The sequence below is a fragment of the Misgurnus anguillicaudatus genome, chromosome 6, assembly GCF_027580225.2.
Source record: "Misgurnus anguillicaudatus chromosome 6, ASM2758022v2, whole genome shotgun sequence".
NCBI classification, from domain to species: Eukaryota; Metazoa; Chordata; class Actinopteri; order Cypriniformes; family Cobitidae; genus Misgurnus; species Misgurnus anguillicaudatus.
Window position 1 is genome coordinate 31,357,476 of NC_073342.2, and position 18,326 is coordinate 31,375,801.

Sequence of the window (18,326 nt, forward strand, 5' to 3'; positions counted from 1 at the left end):
TCGTACATACTGTTCCTATAAATTCTGCAAACCTTTGTTGAAACCGGTTAAATATATCTTTGATCTCTGTGTAGTTATCACAGAATGTGACATTTTGTTGTGTTTTCAGTGTTAAATACCTGACCTGGTCTGGCAAACTTAAAATTGATCCCAGTGTTTCAACTTCACCCTGGCATGTACTGAGCATTTTCCAGCCAGTAATCCCAGTGTTCATAGATATGCTGTATTTTAGAAAATGGAGTGTGAAAGCTGTTTGGCTTTGTGAAGTCTCTTTTGGCAAAGTATAAAGGGCTGTTAAACACAAATACTGGAAATGAATCACGAAACTGGGAAAACGGTATCGGGTCCTACAAATGAGTAATCCTCTCTTATTTCTGTACAATGAATCCAAGACTTCTCATCCGAGGAATAAAAAGCCGATGTTGTTTTCATACAAAGACCATTTAGGATCATTGATTTTTAAGAGTACCTGATCTTCCCTTTACAAGTTATTGTGTAATTCACACAAAATTCACACATATTTTAATATTTTCCATAATTGCAAGATTTATCATTCTGTATGGCTGTTAGAGTAGGTTGCTCTCCCTTACAAAAAATAACCATAATTTAAAAAAAAAAGTACACCATAGTAACCATGTTTTTTGGTGTATTGAATATTATTAGCAAAACCATGGTTATTTTGTGGTACTGTAGTAAAATTATGTTTTTTCGTAAGGGAGAGCAACTGGGCTGCAGTTATGTGTTTTGCTTATGTTGTCATTAAAAAAAAGAGATTGAGGAGTAATATGTATAAACAAGTAAAATAAACTAGTTAAACAAATAAAATAAAATAGTTTTTGAACAGTAATATTAAATATCTCTTTTGGAAGTCTTTACCTAAACTAAGAAAAATGTATTAATGTATCAGTTAAAAAATGATCCAAGCTCTGGCGCGCACTCGCCTTCACGCGCGCTCATTACGCACCTTTGAGAACAGTTCAGCTCACCTGCGCGCACACCTGAGCTCGTGCTCCTAGAAAAATGACTTGATGCTGTCAGATACGCCGCATTAATCGCGCAATGATCGTCGCATGGAGTCTGATGAGTCTGTGGATTGTGGGTCTGATCTGTTCCTCGGACTGCACGTGCTCTCCGACATCTTTCTATAAGAGCTGCTGGATCCGCAGGTATCCCGGACTTTATGTGGATGTGGAGGAATCTCAGCGCAAAGGAGCTCAGATCCTGAAGGTTTATCGGGAGGAATCCGCTATCAAATGCAGCAGATCCTGCTGTACGACACAAAACTGTGAGTTTACACGAGAAACAATCTGACAAAGTTTTGCATTGAATTCAAACGCTTTGCAAATGTACTGACTATTCAAATGAACTGCATTGATTAGTTAACTATTCAATAAAGCCACGTAAAGTAGCTATAACTTTACAGATCACATTTCTTTAAAGGTTTGTGATCAAAGATCAAGTATTTTGTCACGTTCTAAAGGTCAGAGCTTAAAAGTTTAAATATGATGATCGACACCCGTGGGAACTTATTTAAAAAATAAAAATTGTATAAAAGTCTAGAGAAAAAGTTATGTTTGTTAATTTGTCTAATAATATTCAGACATTTATAAGTGTAATTTAATAAAAGTCTAAATAATTTGAACAATATATATTTATTTATACATTTAGCATTATTTCACAATTTAATTAAAAGTGTGCTTGTTTTTATATAAATGGCATCCTTAATTTAAATTTTAAGTTGAACTATTTTTCAAGTACCAAATAATAAACATTTTGAATAAAAATCCCTTTTTTTACGCTTGGTCGAGGTGGTTTATGCAAAAAAGAGGAAATGCGAATAATGGGAGACAAAAACGTATTTGCCAAATACATTTTGATGTAGCGAACATTAAACTCACACGACTGTCTCTTTACCATATATGGGGCTTGATGTCGTCACAATGACCTCTAATGCCTGCATTAAAAATTTTGCAAGCGTGTTAAAGTTATCAATTGGTCTGAAATACCAAATAAAGCTCTTAAATATACATCTACAAAACGTTGTGCAGCTTGTTGACTTTCAACAGAAGCAGCGGTACTCTGACATAAAATTAGTTCAGGTCAATTTAATCACCGCATTTCTCCCGCTCGCGTTTGAATGACTCGCCCATAAACCATCCCTTTGACATTATCAGGACAGAAGCGGTTAAAAGTGGACTAAAGGTATAGCTTAAAATACCAGGTGTAAACGTGATCCCACTTGTGATCCAATCGACCAAAATACCTGCTGTAAACAATGCCTAAGTTGCTTTGAATAAAACTTCTGCCCAATGCATTAATGTAAATCCAAATTAAGGTTTATTAAACAAAATTCGTGAGGTGCACGTTCAGTAAAATCAACCAATCAGTGCAAGAGGAAGCCGGTATATAAAGCCGTCTCTCACATCTATCCCGCAACAAGTTTCACACCATCCTCTCGGCTGAGTCTTTTCCCAGTGGGGGGGTTACTCTGGGTTCAGGATAATTCCAAGTTTGGAGCCCTCCATGGATAGCACACCAAATATGCATACATTAATATACACTTTAATTTATTTTTGATTTCATGTACGTGTAAACTGGTAAAATGTTGATTAAAAACATTTAATAAAGTATGGTTAGTTCTACAATGTTTATTATTTCATCATTTAATCCTGCAGTCTCCTGTAGTTTGGCTGTGTTTCATTACAACACAACTCAAGACAGCGTGAACTGCTTTCACCTTCAATGTTTGAATCCTGACAGCTGCAGTCTGCACCACAGAAGAAACGTCATTCTTTATAATGTGACTAAAGGTACAAACCTAAACTATAGTGTATGATCATAAACTTTATGTTGTATAAAGCCAGACCAGATAACTGAATGTCATCTCATCTGCACAGAATGGCATTTGAAATCCGGTTTTAATCATCTAAATGTTGGTGTTTGCCATTCAGGTGTAGATCCTGATCTGCTGGTGTTCGGCAAACACTTCACCACCAACGTCCGTGTTCTTCCTCACATGTCCTCCTCACGACTCAACGTTTCAGAACCTCTGACATCAGACAAGCGTCATTTCAACCATCCACCCAACCCTCCTGTCCGCTCCATCAGCTCCCCATCCACCAGCACGACAAAACCTACGATCCAAGCTGTTTCCACTTCAGACGAATCCCAGAATCACTTTATCTGTTGTACTACCAAACCTGCATCGACGGCTGATGAGAATACACCAGAACGGGTTGTATTGACTACATCACAGCCTCAACCTATGACACAGCTGCTTCATACGACAAAACCAACTCATCAGCTCGATACAACCAGTGACACCTTTACCAGTACTCCCAGTTGCTCTTATCTCTTTTCCACCACTACAGCCCAGCCAAGCTCCACTTACAAACCCATCGTAATCACTGAAGCTGCTCAAACTATCTTCGTATCCGGGACTTTAAATACCCAACAGGTTTTGGATTTACAAACTACAACTCAAAGCATCACTGTCACTAATACAACACCTTCTCAAAGCACTACACAACCCATCACTGAGCTCTCCACAACTAACCACCGTCCTCAAACGCTATTCAAGACCACAGCTACCAAATTAGAGGAGACAGCACAAACTGTCACCCACAATGTACCGTCCCCCTCCAAATCCTTAACAACCATGAAGCCCCTGACAGCTGTGACCCAGACAAACGCACCTAAACAAACTATAACTCAAATCACTACAGTTTTGTCACAAGATGGTTTACAACCAGAAGATAAAACAACTTCCATCCTCACAAGACACGAGACCCTAAACCACACCAACAACCGTACGAGCGATTCAACGACTACTACCAGCACGCCGGGTTCTTCTCTTACTGCCTCTACTAGCAGTACGGTGGACAGTCAGCCGTACCCGAACGACACCAAGGGTTACATCAGTCGAAACATCACCACAGATGATGCTCCTCATCCTGACGCAGATGGAAGTTTGACAACGGTGTGGCATTTGGCGGCCAACACCGTGCTGGTGGTTTTAGCGACCTGTGCAACCATAACATTTGGATGTTGTTGTTCTGTGTTTGTTGCTCTGAGCTGGAGAGGACGCAGAAGAAGAAAAGGAAGATACCACACCGACCTGAGGGCCAAAGGAGGATCCATGAAACTCATCAAGTATGTCATCGTACGAGAGAGCTCGTAAGGTGTGCCTGCTCGTGTTTCTTAGATGCTGCTACCTTGTGACTTGTTTTATGTGGTTAGACTTTATCTGCTATGTATACAATTCAGTGCCATGTATGGATTAGAAGAAGAAACTGTAAAATACCCTGGTAAGTAGGTATCTTATAAAGCAATATATTTATGCTGCTTATTTTTTGGAACAGCCCCCGTATTGGAGTGTGAATAATGTCCCCTACGTAGGTTGCTCTTTAGGTTTTGAACAGAATGAATCATTTTTTGTGACATTTTTAAAAAAATTTTAAAATCTTGTTTTATAAGTGAATATGAATGTATGCATAAAACAGACGTATTAGTAAACTCTTTCTTGGACAGTCTTTAAAGCGCTAGTTCACCCCAGAATGAAAATGTTGTCATTTATTGCTCAGCCTCATGTTGATCCACACTCATAACAGCTTTGATCATCTTCGGTACACAAATGAAGATATTTTTGATAAAATTTCAAGGCCCCGAATGTCAGTAAAGACATAGTCCACGTGACTACAGTCGATCAATCTTCATTTCATGATACGACAAGAATACTTTGGTGCTCATAAAGTCAGTCTCCAACATATATTCATAAAAGGCTTAAGCACTGTTTATTATATTATTCGACTGCTCCATAGATGCATCCGCCAAACAGTTGTTAATGGGGCATCTATGTATAGATGTATATCTATGCCTGAAATTTAAAACACATGGATGGTTCACGAAAGCAACAAATGCATGCCTTGAACCCTGGCATCGTGCAAAAGACATATGTTATTGACTGCTCCATAGATGCATCCACCAAACAGTTGTTAATGGGGCATCTATGTACAGATATATATCTATGGCTGACATTTAAAACACATGGATGGTTCACGAAAACAACAAATGCATGGCTTAAACCCTGGCATTGTGCAATAGACATATATGTTATTCGACTGCTCCATAGATGTATCCGCCAAACAGTCATTAATAGGGCATCTATGCACAGATATATATCTATTGTTGACATTTAAAACACATGGATGGTTCACAAAAACAACAAATGCATGGCTTAAACCCTGGCATCATGCATAAGACATATATGTTTTTCACTGCTCCATAGATGCACCCGACAAACAGTCATTAATAGGGCATCTATGCACAGATATATATCTATTGTTGACATTTAAGACACATGAATGGTTCACAAAAGCAACAAATGCATGCCTTGAACCCTGGCATCGTGCAATAGACATATGTTATTTGACTGCTCCATAAATGCATCTGCCAAACAGTTGTTAATGGGGCATCTATGTATAGATATATATCTATGCCTGAAATTTAAAACACATGGATGGTTCACGAAAGCAACAACTGCATGATTTAAACCCTGGCATTGTGTAATAGACATTATGTCATTTGACTGTTCCATAGATGCATCCGCCAAACAGTCATTAATAGGGCATCTATGTACAGATATATATATATGGCTTACATTTAAAACACATTGATGGTGTTTTGTTGTCACTTCATGAAATTAAAATTGAACGACTGTAGTCACATGGACTATTTTAGCAATGTCTTTACTGCCCTTTTGGCCTTGACAGTTGTGAGTTGTGTTGTTGTCTATGGGGGTTCGGAAAGTTCTCGGATTTCATAAAAAAATTGTGTTTCGACGATGAACGAAAGTTTTATGGGTGTGGAGTGACATGAGGGTGAGTAATTGAAAAAATGTTAATCCTGGGGTGAACTAACCCTTTAACATTACAATGTGTACCTTTATAATTTCATTACAGGCACAATATGTAGGATATTCACCACTAGAGGTCGCTATTACACAGTAACACAATATCAAAGGCTAAGCTAAATGACGTTATAAAGAAGAGATGTTGTACGATGGGAGATGTTTTTTTTTAGTTTCCAGAGACGAAAGGAATTTATAATCATGTTCACGGATGAGGTAATGAGTCAATGTTTTTTACCTGTATGTTTCATCATATTATTTAATGCATCGTTATGAATTTGCTGCAAAGCACAACAGCTGTGTGTGACAGCCGCCACTTCGCATTTGTTCACTCATGTTGCCATTGTTTCTACAACCGGAAACTGAGGATAGCATAGAAATTAAATCAATAAAAGGGCGACAATTACAAAGGACACAAGGAATAAGCCATTATTTAAAACAGGAATTTACAATTCCTTTGAAACTTTTAGAATAATGTAAGTGCACAACTCCATGAAATATATCAAACTGTGCAAGTGGTTTTTGGATATTTTATTACAAAAATCTTACATATTGTGATTTATAAGTTTATATCTTTAACTCTTTCCCTGCCATTAACGGGTTATCTCGTCAATTAAGAAAAACCACTTCCCTGCCCTGACGAGTTTTTACGGTAATCTATATTTCCCCTATTATCCACTAGGTGGTGCTCCTACTCAACTTATAAAACACGAAAGCATCCACTGATCCAAAAACAGTTAAAACTCTGTGTATGTTTTGATCATCGTTCTGAATTTGATGTCTAAAAAAGTCAAAAATGCATTTTTTCAGCTTTTTGATCAAAATTTGGTATTTTTGAAGAAACCTAAACATATTTGAGAGGTGATAAAAGAGAACAACTGAAGACAGGATGAAACAGGTCTTTTTTTTTTTAAGCAGTGGCTCTGTGTTTTCATTAGATATTTTGTATGTTTGTATATTTATCGAATTCTGAAATGCATTCAACTTTTGTTTGCTTCCTTGTTTGGCAACTTAAAAAAAAAATGCTTGCGGGGAAAGAGTTAAAAATTGCAAATGAGCTGGATCACATTTATTCAGTTTATTGTTGCTCTTAACAAATAAAAAGCATCAATTTCACACATTGCTGTTTTTCAACATAAGATGATCTCAGCGTATATTCAGATAGTTGAGCAAAAACTGTCCAATCTAAACCATCAGGTCTTTATTCTCTGAGCGAGACAGTTCACAAGCTCAGTTTTGTTCTAAAGAGGCAGTTGGTCACTAAGTGGTTTTAAGATGCGCAAGACTGCTGCCATCTCATCAGCCGTCCAAATGGAAAAAGCCGGAAGCTCTCGAGGTGGAGTTTGGTTTCTTCATTCTCAGAGCCGAAACTAATGGAGTATTTTCACCTGATCTCCAATCAAAGCCTCCTTTTAGAAAGTGTGGATAATGACACTCGATGCAGTATTATGAATGCGTTTCAGCCTGGTGTTTAATGTTCTGAGGAGAATTGTTTAAGGGGTGAAAACTGAACTCAGTGTTTGATATTTAAAGTAATACTTCCAAATCCAAAAATACATTATTTACTCACCCTCATGACAGTCCAAAGCCTTTTAACACTTCTGTTCCCATGTAAATCTCAAATTAAATGTAAGGTCCTGCACAAGGTGTTTGATTTAATCACCATCTACCATTGAAATAAAAACTTTAGACATTTGGCCTCATATGTTTTTGTTTCATGGAAAAAATAGTAAATTATGACAATTTTATTTTATTTACAAAAAAATTAAGCTTAGTTTGAACTGGTAAAGTGTAAAGGTGCCAAAGAATGCATTGTAATAATTTGTTAAATTGTTTTCTGATATCTACACAGAAGGTTTGGGGCTTTATTAAGTGTAAAAATGATCCAGAGTCAGTTTTACATGTCCATTTACAACCCTCGGATTTGTCTTAAGAATTAAATGATCTATTATCATCTTATTTGAAAGAGTCATGAATAATAATGTTGAGCTCTGCTCTGATTGGCTGTTTCTCCTTCAGTAGCTCTGTGTGTGTGTAAACAGATCTTATGTTTGAGTCTGTATCAGATATTGAGGAATAATCCATTGTTTGGAGATTGTTAATGGACGTTTCTGAGTGGTAAGTTTGTGTTTTTTCAGTATGGACCTGCACAACGTAACCGTAACCTCAATAGTAGAACTTCAGCCTAAACGCTAGCATATAGCATTAACTAGCATATAGCATTAACTAGCATACTACCCAGTCTCACAAAGTTTCGTGATATAGTCACATATTTTTTTATTCTCATTTCGTGCTATTATCACGAAATTTCGTGATCATATAAAGGATTCCTGTTTTCGTGTGATTATCACGTATTGGTTACTCAACTGCTTTTTCCTATTTTTAAACCATTGTCGCCTCGGTTTAGGGGTACATTTGGGGCTTGCATTAGACTGTCACTTTATATATTGGTTTATACTATTTTTTCTGATTTATTTTTTTAAATGTTGCCTGGCGTTAGGGTTAGAGTTGGGTTTGGTTAGGGATGTCATTTTATGTAAATCTAACCCTAAACCGAAGCGACAATGGTAAGAAAATAGGACAAAACAGCTGAGCAACCAATACGTGACAACCACACGAAAACAGGAACCCGTTACACGACCACGAAAAATTTCGTGAGACTGGGCTGCATATAACGCTAACTCCGCAGTCACAACTTTGTTTTTAACATTGTAACAACATTATACTTAATTTAACGTGTAATTCAATGTTTGGCCGTACATCTCGACTGTAACGTCACAGTTGGTGATATGTTGAGATTGTCATTCTACGGCACCTTTAAGTTTATAATCAAAGACTTTTAAAACAAGCACGAGGTTGTAATAAAAGAGTTTGGACTATGGATGTTTGGATTGCTTCAATGCTTTACTTTTTAAATCTTCAGCTAAACAGAGATACCAAAAACACAGAACATACATTATTTGATAAAGGAAACCAGTATTATAGTTTTATTACTACAGTAACACAATTTATGGCTTACAAGTGAAGACGACCTTAAATTGTACATTTATTTTCCCCAAAATTAAGCTCCAGGCTGCTAATGGTCCTCAGAGATTCAGAAGTTTCTTCACAGCTTCTTTGTACTTCCGGATGTTGTCTTCAGTCTCGCCCTCATTCTTTAACCTGACCACCGTGTCTTTATACTCCTGAACCTCCGGCTGGGCCAGCACCTCCTGCCTGCTCCCTCCCTCCACTTCATCTCCCGCTCCAAGCGGTCGCATGCGCAGGAGAGTTTCCAGAATGTTCTTCTGGGATGAGCTGTCTTCCCACTCGTATTCCTCCATGTCCGCACGCGTCTTCTCTTGTTCCCAAGCCTCGGTTTTCTGTTGAACAGAGAGTTAGTACTGAACTAGTGGAACCAAACAGAATTGCAAAAGGTTTTTTAACAGGTTCCACAAAATTTGAAACGAGTTCGCTCAAAAAATATTACTCAGCTGAGAGTGCTGACATCCTCATTTTGACTTAAGCTCAAGCAAGCCCTTGTGTTAACACTTGCAATGACTTCAACTTCAAGATCAATACTCTCTTTCCTGTACTAGAGACTACATTTCCCCAATTCTTCCCTGCAGTCATCCACAAAAGCTTCATTGTATGTACGAAGGCCTATATGTGCCGCAGGGCAGAAAACCCTGTCGCTGGTGCAGGTGTTCAGGAATAATGACCGTCAACGAGGCTTTCTCCCATTCCCATCCATCAGAAACAATCCCTTAACTTTTCAATCTTTGTTTCTATGGAGATGAAGGTGGTCCGGACAGATCTTTGGGATTTGATTAGGACCCGAATGATTCAATTTAGCCGAAGAGGCAAATCAAATGGTTTGCATCCAATTGATGAGATTGGCCTTTCACTTGAGAAAATGAGAGCGTAATTGAAGTCTTGACTGAAGAGTCAGAGATGCTTGAGCTGTACGAGAGCGATCTTGATTATTTAATCACTCCGATTGTCCATTGAAAAAAAACGTCAGAGTTTCAAGTGTTAAAAAAAATCAACATGAAAAACAAATATTATTTGATGTTAATTCCTTTATACGTGTTTCTGCTCTTTTAGGTTGAATTGGAGTTGATTTGTTAATACACACTATTAAAACAAATTTTTCATAATCTTTCATTTTGTAATCATTTGAAGTGCTGTCCTTTATTTATTAAGTAATTTAGTATCCCATTCCACTTTAGGGCTGCATAACGATTAATCGTGATTAATCGTTTGCAGAATAAAAACTTTTACATCATATATGTGTGTGTACTAATTATGTAGATAAATCATAATTAAATCGGACAGTTCATTACAATACGATACAGTATTGTGTTCTCCGCCATCGATGCAATATTTGCAGATACAAAAAAAAATGTATTTAATACAATTGTGATTTGTTTACTTTATTCATATTTTATATTATGTGCCCAGTTAACAAAAATGCGCACTTTGGCGGAAATATGTAGATGAGCGTTAAAGGTGCAGTGTGTAAATTTTAGCGACATCTAGTGGTAAGTTTGCAAATTGCAACCAACGGCTCAGTCCACTGCCCAACCCTCGCTTTTGAAATGCATAAAGAAGCTACGATAGCCACCATCGGACAACCATTTCATCGTCGGAGACAACTTAGTAAAAAAAAGTTTGTCCGTTAAGGCTTCTGTAGAAACATGGTGGCACAAAATGGCGACTTCCATGTAAGGGGACCCGCAGTGTATATAGATAAAAATGTTTCATTCTAAGGTAATAAACACATAACGGTTCATTTTAAAAGGTATTTATACACCACTGATAATATAGTTTTGTATATTATTTTGCATTTCTTTTAAGAGATCCTTCTAAAAATTACACACTGCACCTTTAAGTCAAGAAATGAGGGTGCGAAAATAGTTTCAAAATAAAGGTACCTCATATCAATATTTTGTGTCATCGATGCATCGTATCATAGAAATGTAATCAATGTTTCAATATATTTTTACAACCCTAATAAATACACATGCATGTATATATTTAAGAAAAAATGTGTATATACTAGGGCTGGGGAAAATATTACATTCAATGTTTGCGGAAATATATATGAAAAAAAAAACGATTCGTGGCCTTTGAGAATCAATTTTGAATCGACCATGTAAAAAAAAAAGATTTATCGAAAAATATATTTTTTTCCAAACTATTAGTTGCGATTATTAAAATTAATTTAATATATAATCTCTCGATTTGTTCCTAAACCTCTTCTGGTCAATGTAAACGCAGTCTGAATGGATTATCCTCTAGCTGTATTGGCAGCTAAATCAGGTCTTGGAGATTCAATAACCCTCATGGTCTTGAACAATCACTTGCTTTGTGTTTCAGTATTCCCCCCCTTTTCAACCCAACGTCACGCAGCCCAGCTTTGACTGTTCTGAGACTCGTCTGTTGTAGCCATTGTGCCAGTAAAAGGCCAGCGGACATTGTTACACTTCCCAAGCAGAACCGCAAACAAAACTGGACCGTGGCTTTCGGCCAGTGACGTTCAGACTTTCAGTAAATCTAAGAACGCCGTCACGCAACACTGCGGCCGGTGAGTCTCCTGTGATAGGAAACATAAGCGTTGTGTTTTAGGAAGAGCAAACGTTGACATCCGATACAAAGTTTTTCTGTCGTCGACCTTGTCGGAATGTTAAAAGTTCACCTTCTTTACTTTTTAAAGATGCTTTGGGAAGTTTACGTCAAAAGACAGTCTACGCAACACACTGAAAGCTCCTGAAAGGATTCGTGTAGGAAGCATTTCGTTTGCCGACTTTGAGAAGTTCAAGTGGATTCATTTCACAGCTCTTGTTCTTAATCTGTGTTTTATCAGTTGTGTCTGAAGCAGAACCTGCTAATTCATCCTCTGTTGTGCTAATGAGGTGAAAACACGATACTCAAGGTTACCAATCGCTTTTTAAGAGTCTCACTTAATTCACAAAAGAAACTCTCATTACATCTTTCACCAATTAAACAAAGTTTTACACTTTGATCGTGAATAAGTGGAGACGTTTCATCAGGGCTGGGTATTGGCAAGGGCCTCACGATACGATATGTATGGCGATACATGGAGCATGATACAATGCATCACGATACGATACAATACGTTGCATTTTTGCAATACATTGCAATTTTTTACTTTTTTTTTTTAATCTAAAATGTAAAAAATAGAGATGATTTTTTAACCTTTTTTTTAAAGCCAAAGTGCGTCCACACGAAAGCTGCATGTGTTTTTACATTTTCTGCCATTTTTTCACTCCCGCTAACTTCTGAGACGTTGGCCGTATATAACTGGACATTGACAACTACAGCAGCGGCGGAGGTGGTCGTTTGACGCACACAGAGGGATTATTAATGTAAAAAAAAAACACTAGTAGAGATCGAAATATCGATACACTATCGTGGAAAAAGTATCATGATAGTTAGCTGTATCGATATTTTTGCACGGCCCTACGTTTCATACAGTAAAGCTGGGTTCACGCTACAGGATTTTCAGCCCGAATTTTCCTCCTGAGAATCCAAGAGAAAATCAAGTCCAGGGGTCTCATTTATAATGCGTGCGTACGGACAAAACAGGGCTGGAAACGTGCGTAACCCAGTTCCCATGCAAAAGTTGTGATCAATAAAACACAGACTTGACGGGAGAATGGGCTTGCAGGGTAGGATCTGAGGATAATTCATGTACGATACTTGCAGGTGATCTGTGATTTATAAAGGGAACATTGCTTTGTTTTATAAGTCTTAATATTTTTTGGCATATGCCATTTTTGGCTTTGCGTGTACGTAGACTTTTAGTTTTATATATGAGACCCCTGGACCTCAATTGGTTAAAAGGTTCATCTCAGATGATTTCAGATAAATTTACAGATCAATTAAAACTCCTCCTGTACTGAAGTTTTAATATCATTTCTTATAAATTTCAGGTTATCACATTTTCAGTCAGCCAATAAAACAAAACTATTCAATGACTGCGCTTCTACTTTTAGGTTGCTCATTGGATGAGACAGGTGTCAATCATGTCAGATCAGGTAAATAATAACTTTTGAAACAATCCTGTCTTTACCAGCTGCTATTTTAAAAATCATTTAAAAGAGATTTAACAAAAATCGATGACATTTTAAATCTAAATAACAAAGATCTTTACACAGTTATTACTTGATAGTTCTCAGATTACCATAATCGCAAGGACCTAAAAGCACTGCTGTTTTTTTTTACCCCCGTCCTCGTCGTATCCGTTCTCTTGATGTTGGCCTTCAGGGGGTCTGGGTGATGAGAAACCACCCCCCTGTCAGCAGGCCCCCAATAAAACTTTCATAAGACCCGAGTTACAATAGAGCCCGTGAAAAATTAATGTCCTGAATGAACGACATCAGAGAGACTCTCCTGTTTTCCAAGCTCATGTGGGTGGAAATTATATCATTTAGCACCAGTGAGGGCCAAAATCAGATCACCATCCGGTCATCAATCGCTTTGCTGAAATCTCCATTTTAATGCTAACATTTGATCCTAAATACACAGTCAATATTTGAAGTGTATCAAAACCTTTCATAAAAGTCTTTGTGTTTTGAACAATACCTGGGTGATTCTCACGAAACCATTGAAACACCACGGCACTAATGATTTTAGCTTTAAAATGTGTAATATAGTAACATTAAAAAGCATCAGAATTAACACAATACTGTGTTCTACCTTGCACAATGTGTGATTTCAACATAAGAATTTATAATTGTAAATTTTATCTCATTTTCTGCTGAAATTCTCATTACCGCAATGTGTCCGGCTGTGTTTGAACATGTGTTATGTTGTAATTTAATCAAATTAATATTTACTGAATATTCATGTATAATAATAATGAAGAAAAATTAGGAAAATGATGTGTCCATGCCTGATGTTCTCATCCTCCGCAACACTTTTTGAGAACAGTTTAAGCACACATACAGAATTTTAATAAAGTTTGATTTTGAGTGACCAAGCACATGGACCAGTTACTTCAAGATGGCTACCAGGTAAGATCATTTTTTTACAGTTAATTTGAAATATTGTCTTGTCAGAATGCTTACACGACATTTTGATTATCATTACCGCAACAGATGCTTATTAAATGTTAATTTAATTAATAGCAGGATAATACTTTGATTTTAAATGCATGTGCAGAATCTCCAAATTATGTTCTTTCAGGTTTGTCATGTCATTTTGAAAATATGTCAGTGTTGATGTTTTCTGACTGTTGCGGTAATTATATTTTTTAGGACTAATTTTTTTAATTATGTTACAAAAAGTGTTAAATGATAAGTAAAAGTTTTTAAATTAATGTTCCCATTTACTCCAGACTTTGTTTTTCAATGTCTGGTGGGAAAAAAAAATTAATTTAAGCAATTTTTACATTTTCATGCTTGACATTTTTAAAACCAAGTTTTCGTGAGAATCACCCACCTGTTTTAGTCCTAGGACAACTTTGATTAACTTTTTTGATCCATTTCAAATGTTAAAGTGACACTTTGTAGTTTTTCAACCTTCGTAATATATTTTCAAGACTCTTGTGATGGTACATCGACTTAATTAGGTTGAATGACATGTCTACCATAGCCTGACAGGGTCTATATCGCTTTTACTCTTAAAACTCGGGGTTTCGGGTAGAAACCCAAGCACAAAACAAAAAACTACAAAAATCTGCTTTACGGCATACGTCACTTCCTCCACTTCGTCATATTCGGACGTGAGAGAGCAACTATTTATTTTCCTGATGTTTTTGTCATGGCCGAAGCAGCAACTAAGAAAAAGAAACCTAAGGTTTTGTCGGACGAGACCAGAAAGAGAAAACGGGAGAGTTACAGAATAAAAGGAAGGACAAGGATCAATATTGGGCCAGCGTTTGCTAAAGGAGGAGGAGGGCGATGCTGACTTGGCCGTCATGCTTTTGGACTAGTAAGTAATGTTATATTGCTTGCATATGTAAGTCCTGTCTGGCGGCCGAACACAAATTATTTTATTTCGGAAACGTGAATTTTGCTGGAGGCTACTTGGGGAGTGTAGAGAGAGACTTTTATCACGTGACTCTGTGGCGTCGTAGTAGTGTCACGGACTTACGACATTGGCAATCCGGATTCGATTCCTCTTTAAGGCAATATTTTTTTAACCAAGCGACCACCGTTACAACTGGCTTGTAAATGTGGGCTACGCCATCTTTTTGCGTTTAAAAAAAATAAAACCCATGAAATTATATTCATATGACATCCTGGAAGGCACACCTCGGACTTTGTGACCTAAAGAGTTGTCTTCTTTTCCTTTGCGACAGTGCTGTAGCGATTGTGGCCTCTAGGGGTGCTAGACATGAAAAATGCGTGTATAGCGCCCCCCTAGTGGCCAAAAAGTTCTGCGGTGTGCCTTTAACTAGTGTAAAAATAAATCACACATATAAATGTACTTAAGAAACACTACAAACGTGTAGATAAACAACTCTTGACTTGATAAAGAGAAAATGAATCTGGTTTCTTACCCAGGACTCGTGGTACAAGACTGTGAGCAGGTACATGGCGTAGTCGTAATTCTGCCGTCTCAGCGGGCAGCTGAAAACACACACAGTAGGATCAATTTTAAAGATGAAATATTAAAAACTACTTGATTTTAAAATACACCCGTCTGTTTCTCTTTCTCCCACCTGTCTGTGGTGATGGTAAGAGTGTCTGTGTCTTTGGAGTAACGCTCGCCACTGAGTTTGATCATCTTTTTCCTGGCATGATCATCCAGATTTAAACTGGAAAGCTTCACCTGTAAAGATTAAAAGCTTATAACTCAAATCTGTCCAAATTGGTTCTTTAAATTGGACAAATTCATGAGTTATTATAGGTATGAAAAAGTCTAATGAAGTGAACACTTAGACTCAAATACTTGCTGGATGTTTGTATGACAATGTAGTAAAGTAAAACTCTTTGTGAAGGTTAATATGTAATAAATGGTATTTTTTAATAGAAAAGGTTTAGCATTGTTTTGTTTAGTATGTAGCTAAACAGCTTGTTTTAAACTCATCAGCTTACATCTGTTGATCAGGGTTCATCTGAATCTTCAGCAATCACAGGCTTTCTTCTCGCACATCTAAATTCTTATCTAAATGAAACTTATTTTAATTTTCCTTATTCTTTAAAACAACAAACCCTAAGAAAAGATCAAACAACTTGATATAATTCTGCCTCTTTAATCCTGCTCAGAATCAGCCAGTGAGATCAAAGACAATCTGCTGTGATGTCATCACTAAGCTTCCTTTAGCTAACAGATCGAAGAAAAACGTGTGCATGTGTCTTCCAGCATTTGTTTACATATGGGTAGGGCATGCAATATCACTTTATACATTTTAAAATTGCTATCCATTTCAGAAAGGGTGAGGTAGTGGCGTGAGGGGAAAACCATCTTTTGTACCATAAATCTACGCTTTGATCCCTTCACTTTAAGATTTAATCCATTGGGATTACTGTCAAATGATGAATCCCACATCACAGTTATAACTCTGTTCAGACAGATGGTGACAGATTAATGATAAATCACATATTTTAGATTATAAATGAAGAATATATGGAAGAGTATTTGTTTAGGTCATGTCCTCAAAAACACATGCATGCTTTTTTGTGCTCATAGGAAATGGTCTCCTAATTTTAATAATTAAACCGGGTTACTTTCAAAATAATGATGCCATTTTAGACCATGCTAAAAATAATCCAGATAAAAGGGGAGACATGGAGAGATTATGAACATAAAACTGTGAAATCAGTATCAAACAGCTCCGCTAAGCAAACATGAAGATGTATCGCTTTGTGACACACACAAAAAAAAGTGAACAGACTTCACCTTGAGTGTAACTATTCTTGCATCTGGATTTCGCAGCGATTGTCCAGCAGACACAAATTCTTTACTCTGTATCTGTATTGGGAAATGCTCCAGGCATTTATCATCCGAGTCCAGGACAGAAGGCCACTCCGTACAAAACGCTGAACACATTAAACAGGGACAAACATTATGTACCTCTAATTTTTTCATGCATATCATTTGCATATCAATTCAAAGCTTTTATGATATAAAATTGTAACTTACGTTTTAGGGCTTCACAGTGTTGTTTAATGGCTACTGGGGTTAAATGCAAAAAGTTTGGAATCTAAAAGTGATTATAGCATGAGGTTAAAGTTTGTTTTTGAGATTTATAAAGGTTAGTAAATACAAAACAGGCACCTTTATCAGTTCCAGGTTGCCCTTCTTTTCAGGTGGTACTCCTCTCTTCACCGGGTAACCCATCCGAACAGGCAGGGGAACCGCTGATGGTTTGAATGACGCTGCTGTCGGGTAAACTGAGGTCCAGTCCTGACTGACGCTCATACGCTCTGTCCTGGGTTCTCCAGCCTGTGGGATGCATAGAGATTGTTATGAACCAGATCATATCAACATGCGACCGAATGAAAGTTATAATGTGGGAAAGCGTTAACCTGTCTCTTTGACCTCCGCTGGCCACGAACTCCTCTACCTGCAGTTTCTGAAACATTAAAAGAGGGCTCAAGTTCAATGTCAATACCAAACTGAATAACACTACACACAGTAATATGAATTATACTGTAGGAAACTAATTCACTTAGTTATAAGTTAACATGACTTTACCAATTACATCATAACAATTAGACTGCAACCTTTGCAAAATGTACTTATACTGTATGTTAAAACCTTTATTTACATGCATGACACTTTAACCGAATATGATCATAACATTTTTATAGTGCAGTGTCCAAGCAGTTCATGAACAAAATGTTGTATGATAATATCACGTTACTATTTGTATTAATGTATTTGTATTTAAATTATTTAGTCAAAATATAACTTGGAATGGCAAATGTACCTAACGTACACGCAAATGTTATAATCTCACATGAATAAACAACAAGCATCACTATCAGATGTATCACGTCAGATGAGTCACGTAATCGGATGTAAATGATAAACTCTTTACCTCGTTCTGTTGCCACAGCGCTTGTTGAGAGGACAGAGGAACTTGAGATCCTCCTGTTAAATGAAATAGCATGATATATTCCTTTATAATTACACTTTATTTTGCATGTAGAGGACAGAACAGGGTGACAGATGGACGCAGCCATGATAGAATAACGTGAAGCGTGACTACGGCAACCCGGAAGTATATAAGTAACGCGAAGCTGAAAATACCAGCAGCGTGAGAGACGCCAAAGAAATGAGTGAGACACTAAAATATTCTTTGGATTTATTTAACATATTCTTAAAAAAGGTAATTTAAAAACATAATCTTAATGTAACTTGGAAAAATATAAGCTAGCATTTCCCATACGGCAAAAAATATATTTTTAAATATAATTTTAAATATATTTTAAAATATAAAAAATGGCATAAAAATATG

General features: G+C 37.0%; 2 protein-coding genes across 2 annotated transcripts; one reads left to right on the plus strand and one right to left on the minus strand.

Moving 5' to 3' along the window:
• Positions 1-966: 966 nt before the first annotated feature.
• LOC129433933 (uncharacterized) lies at positions 967-7,179 on the plus strand. Its single transcript, XM_055192666.2, has 3 exons — positions 967-1,285; positions 2,676-2,810; positions 2,952-7,179. Exons 1-3 carry the CDS (start codon positions 1,060-1,062, stop codon positions 4,178-4,180), a joined length of 1,590 nt encoding a protein of 529 aa, XP_055048641.2. The 5' UTR covers positions 967-1,059; the 3' UTR covers positions 4,181-7,179.
• A 1,685-nt stretch (positions 7,180-8,864) lies between these two features.
• mrps35 (mitochondrial ribosomal protein S35) lies at positions 8,865-18,090 on the minus strand. Its single transcript, XM_055193065.2, has 8 exons — positions 17,907-18,090; positions 17,392-17,438; positions 17,141-17,308; positions 17,006-17,066; positions 16,763-16,902; positions 15,582-15,691; positions 15,420-15,489; positions 8,865-9,270 (listed from the first exon to the last, which is right to left on the minus strand). The coding sequence occupies exons 1-8, from the start codon at positions 18,049-18,051 to the stop codon at positions 8,995-8,997; spliced, it is 1,017 nt and encodes a 338-aa protein (XP_055049040.2). The 5' UTR covers positions 18,052-18,090; the 3' UTR covers positions 8,865-8,994.
• Positions 18,091-18,326: the final 236 nt, after the last annotated feature.

Excerpts from the sequence above, each read along its gene's own strand:
- LOC129433933 (XM_055192666.2), top strand. The coding sequence starts at position 1,060 with ATGATCGTCGCATGGAGTCTGATGAGTCTGTGGATTGTGGGTCTGATC. Across the intron at positions 1,286-2,675 it reads CTGCTGTACGACACAAAACT|TCTCCTGTAGTTTGGCTGTG; the intron begins GTGAGTTTACAC and ends TTAATCCTGCAG. Across the intron at positions 2,811-2,951 it reads TCTTTATAATGTGACTAAAG|GTGTAGATCCTGATCTGCTG; the intron begins GTACAAACCTAA and ends TTTGCCATTCAG.
- mrps35 (XM_055193065.2), bottom strand. The coding sequence starts at position 18,051 with ATGGCTGCGTCCATCTGTCACCCTGTTCTGTCCTCTACATGCAAAATA. Across the intron at positions 17,067-17,140 it reads GCAACCTGGAACTGATAAAG|ATTCCAAACTTTTTGCATTT; the intron begins GTGCCTGTTTTG and ends AATCACTTTTAG. Across the intron at positions 9,271-15,419 it reads TCTTGTACCACGAGTCCTGG|AAAACCGAGGCTTGGGAACA; the intron begins GTAAGAAACCAG and ends TCTGTTCAACAG.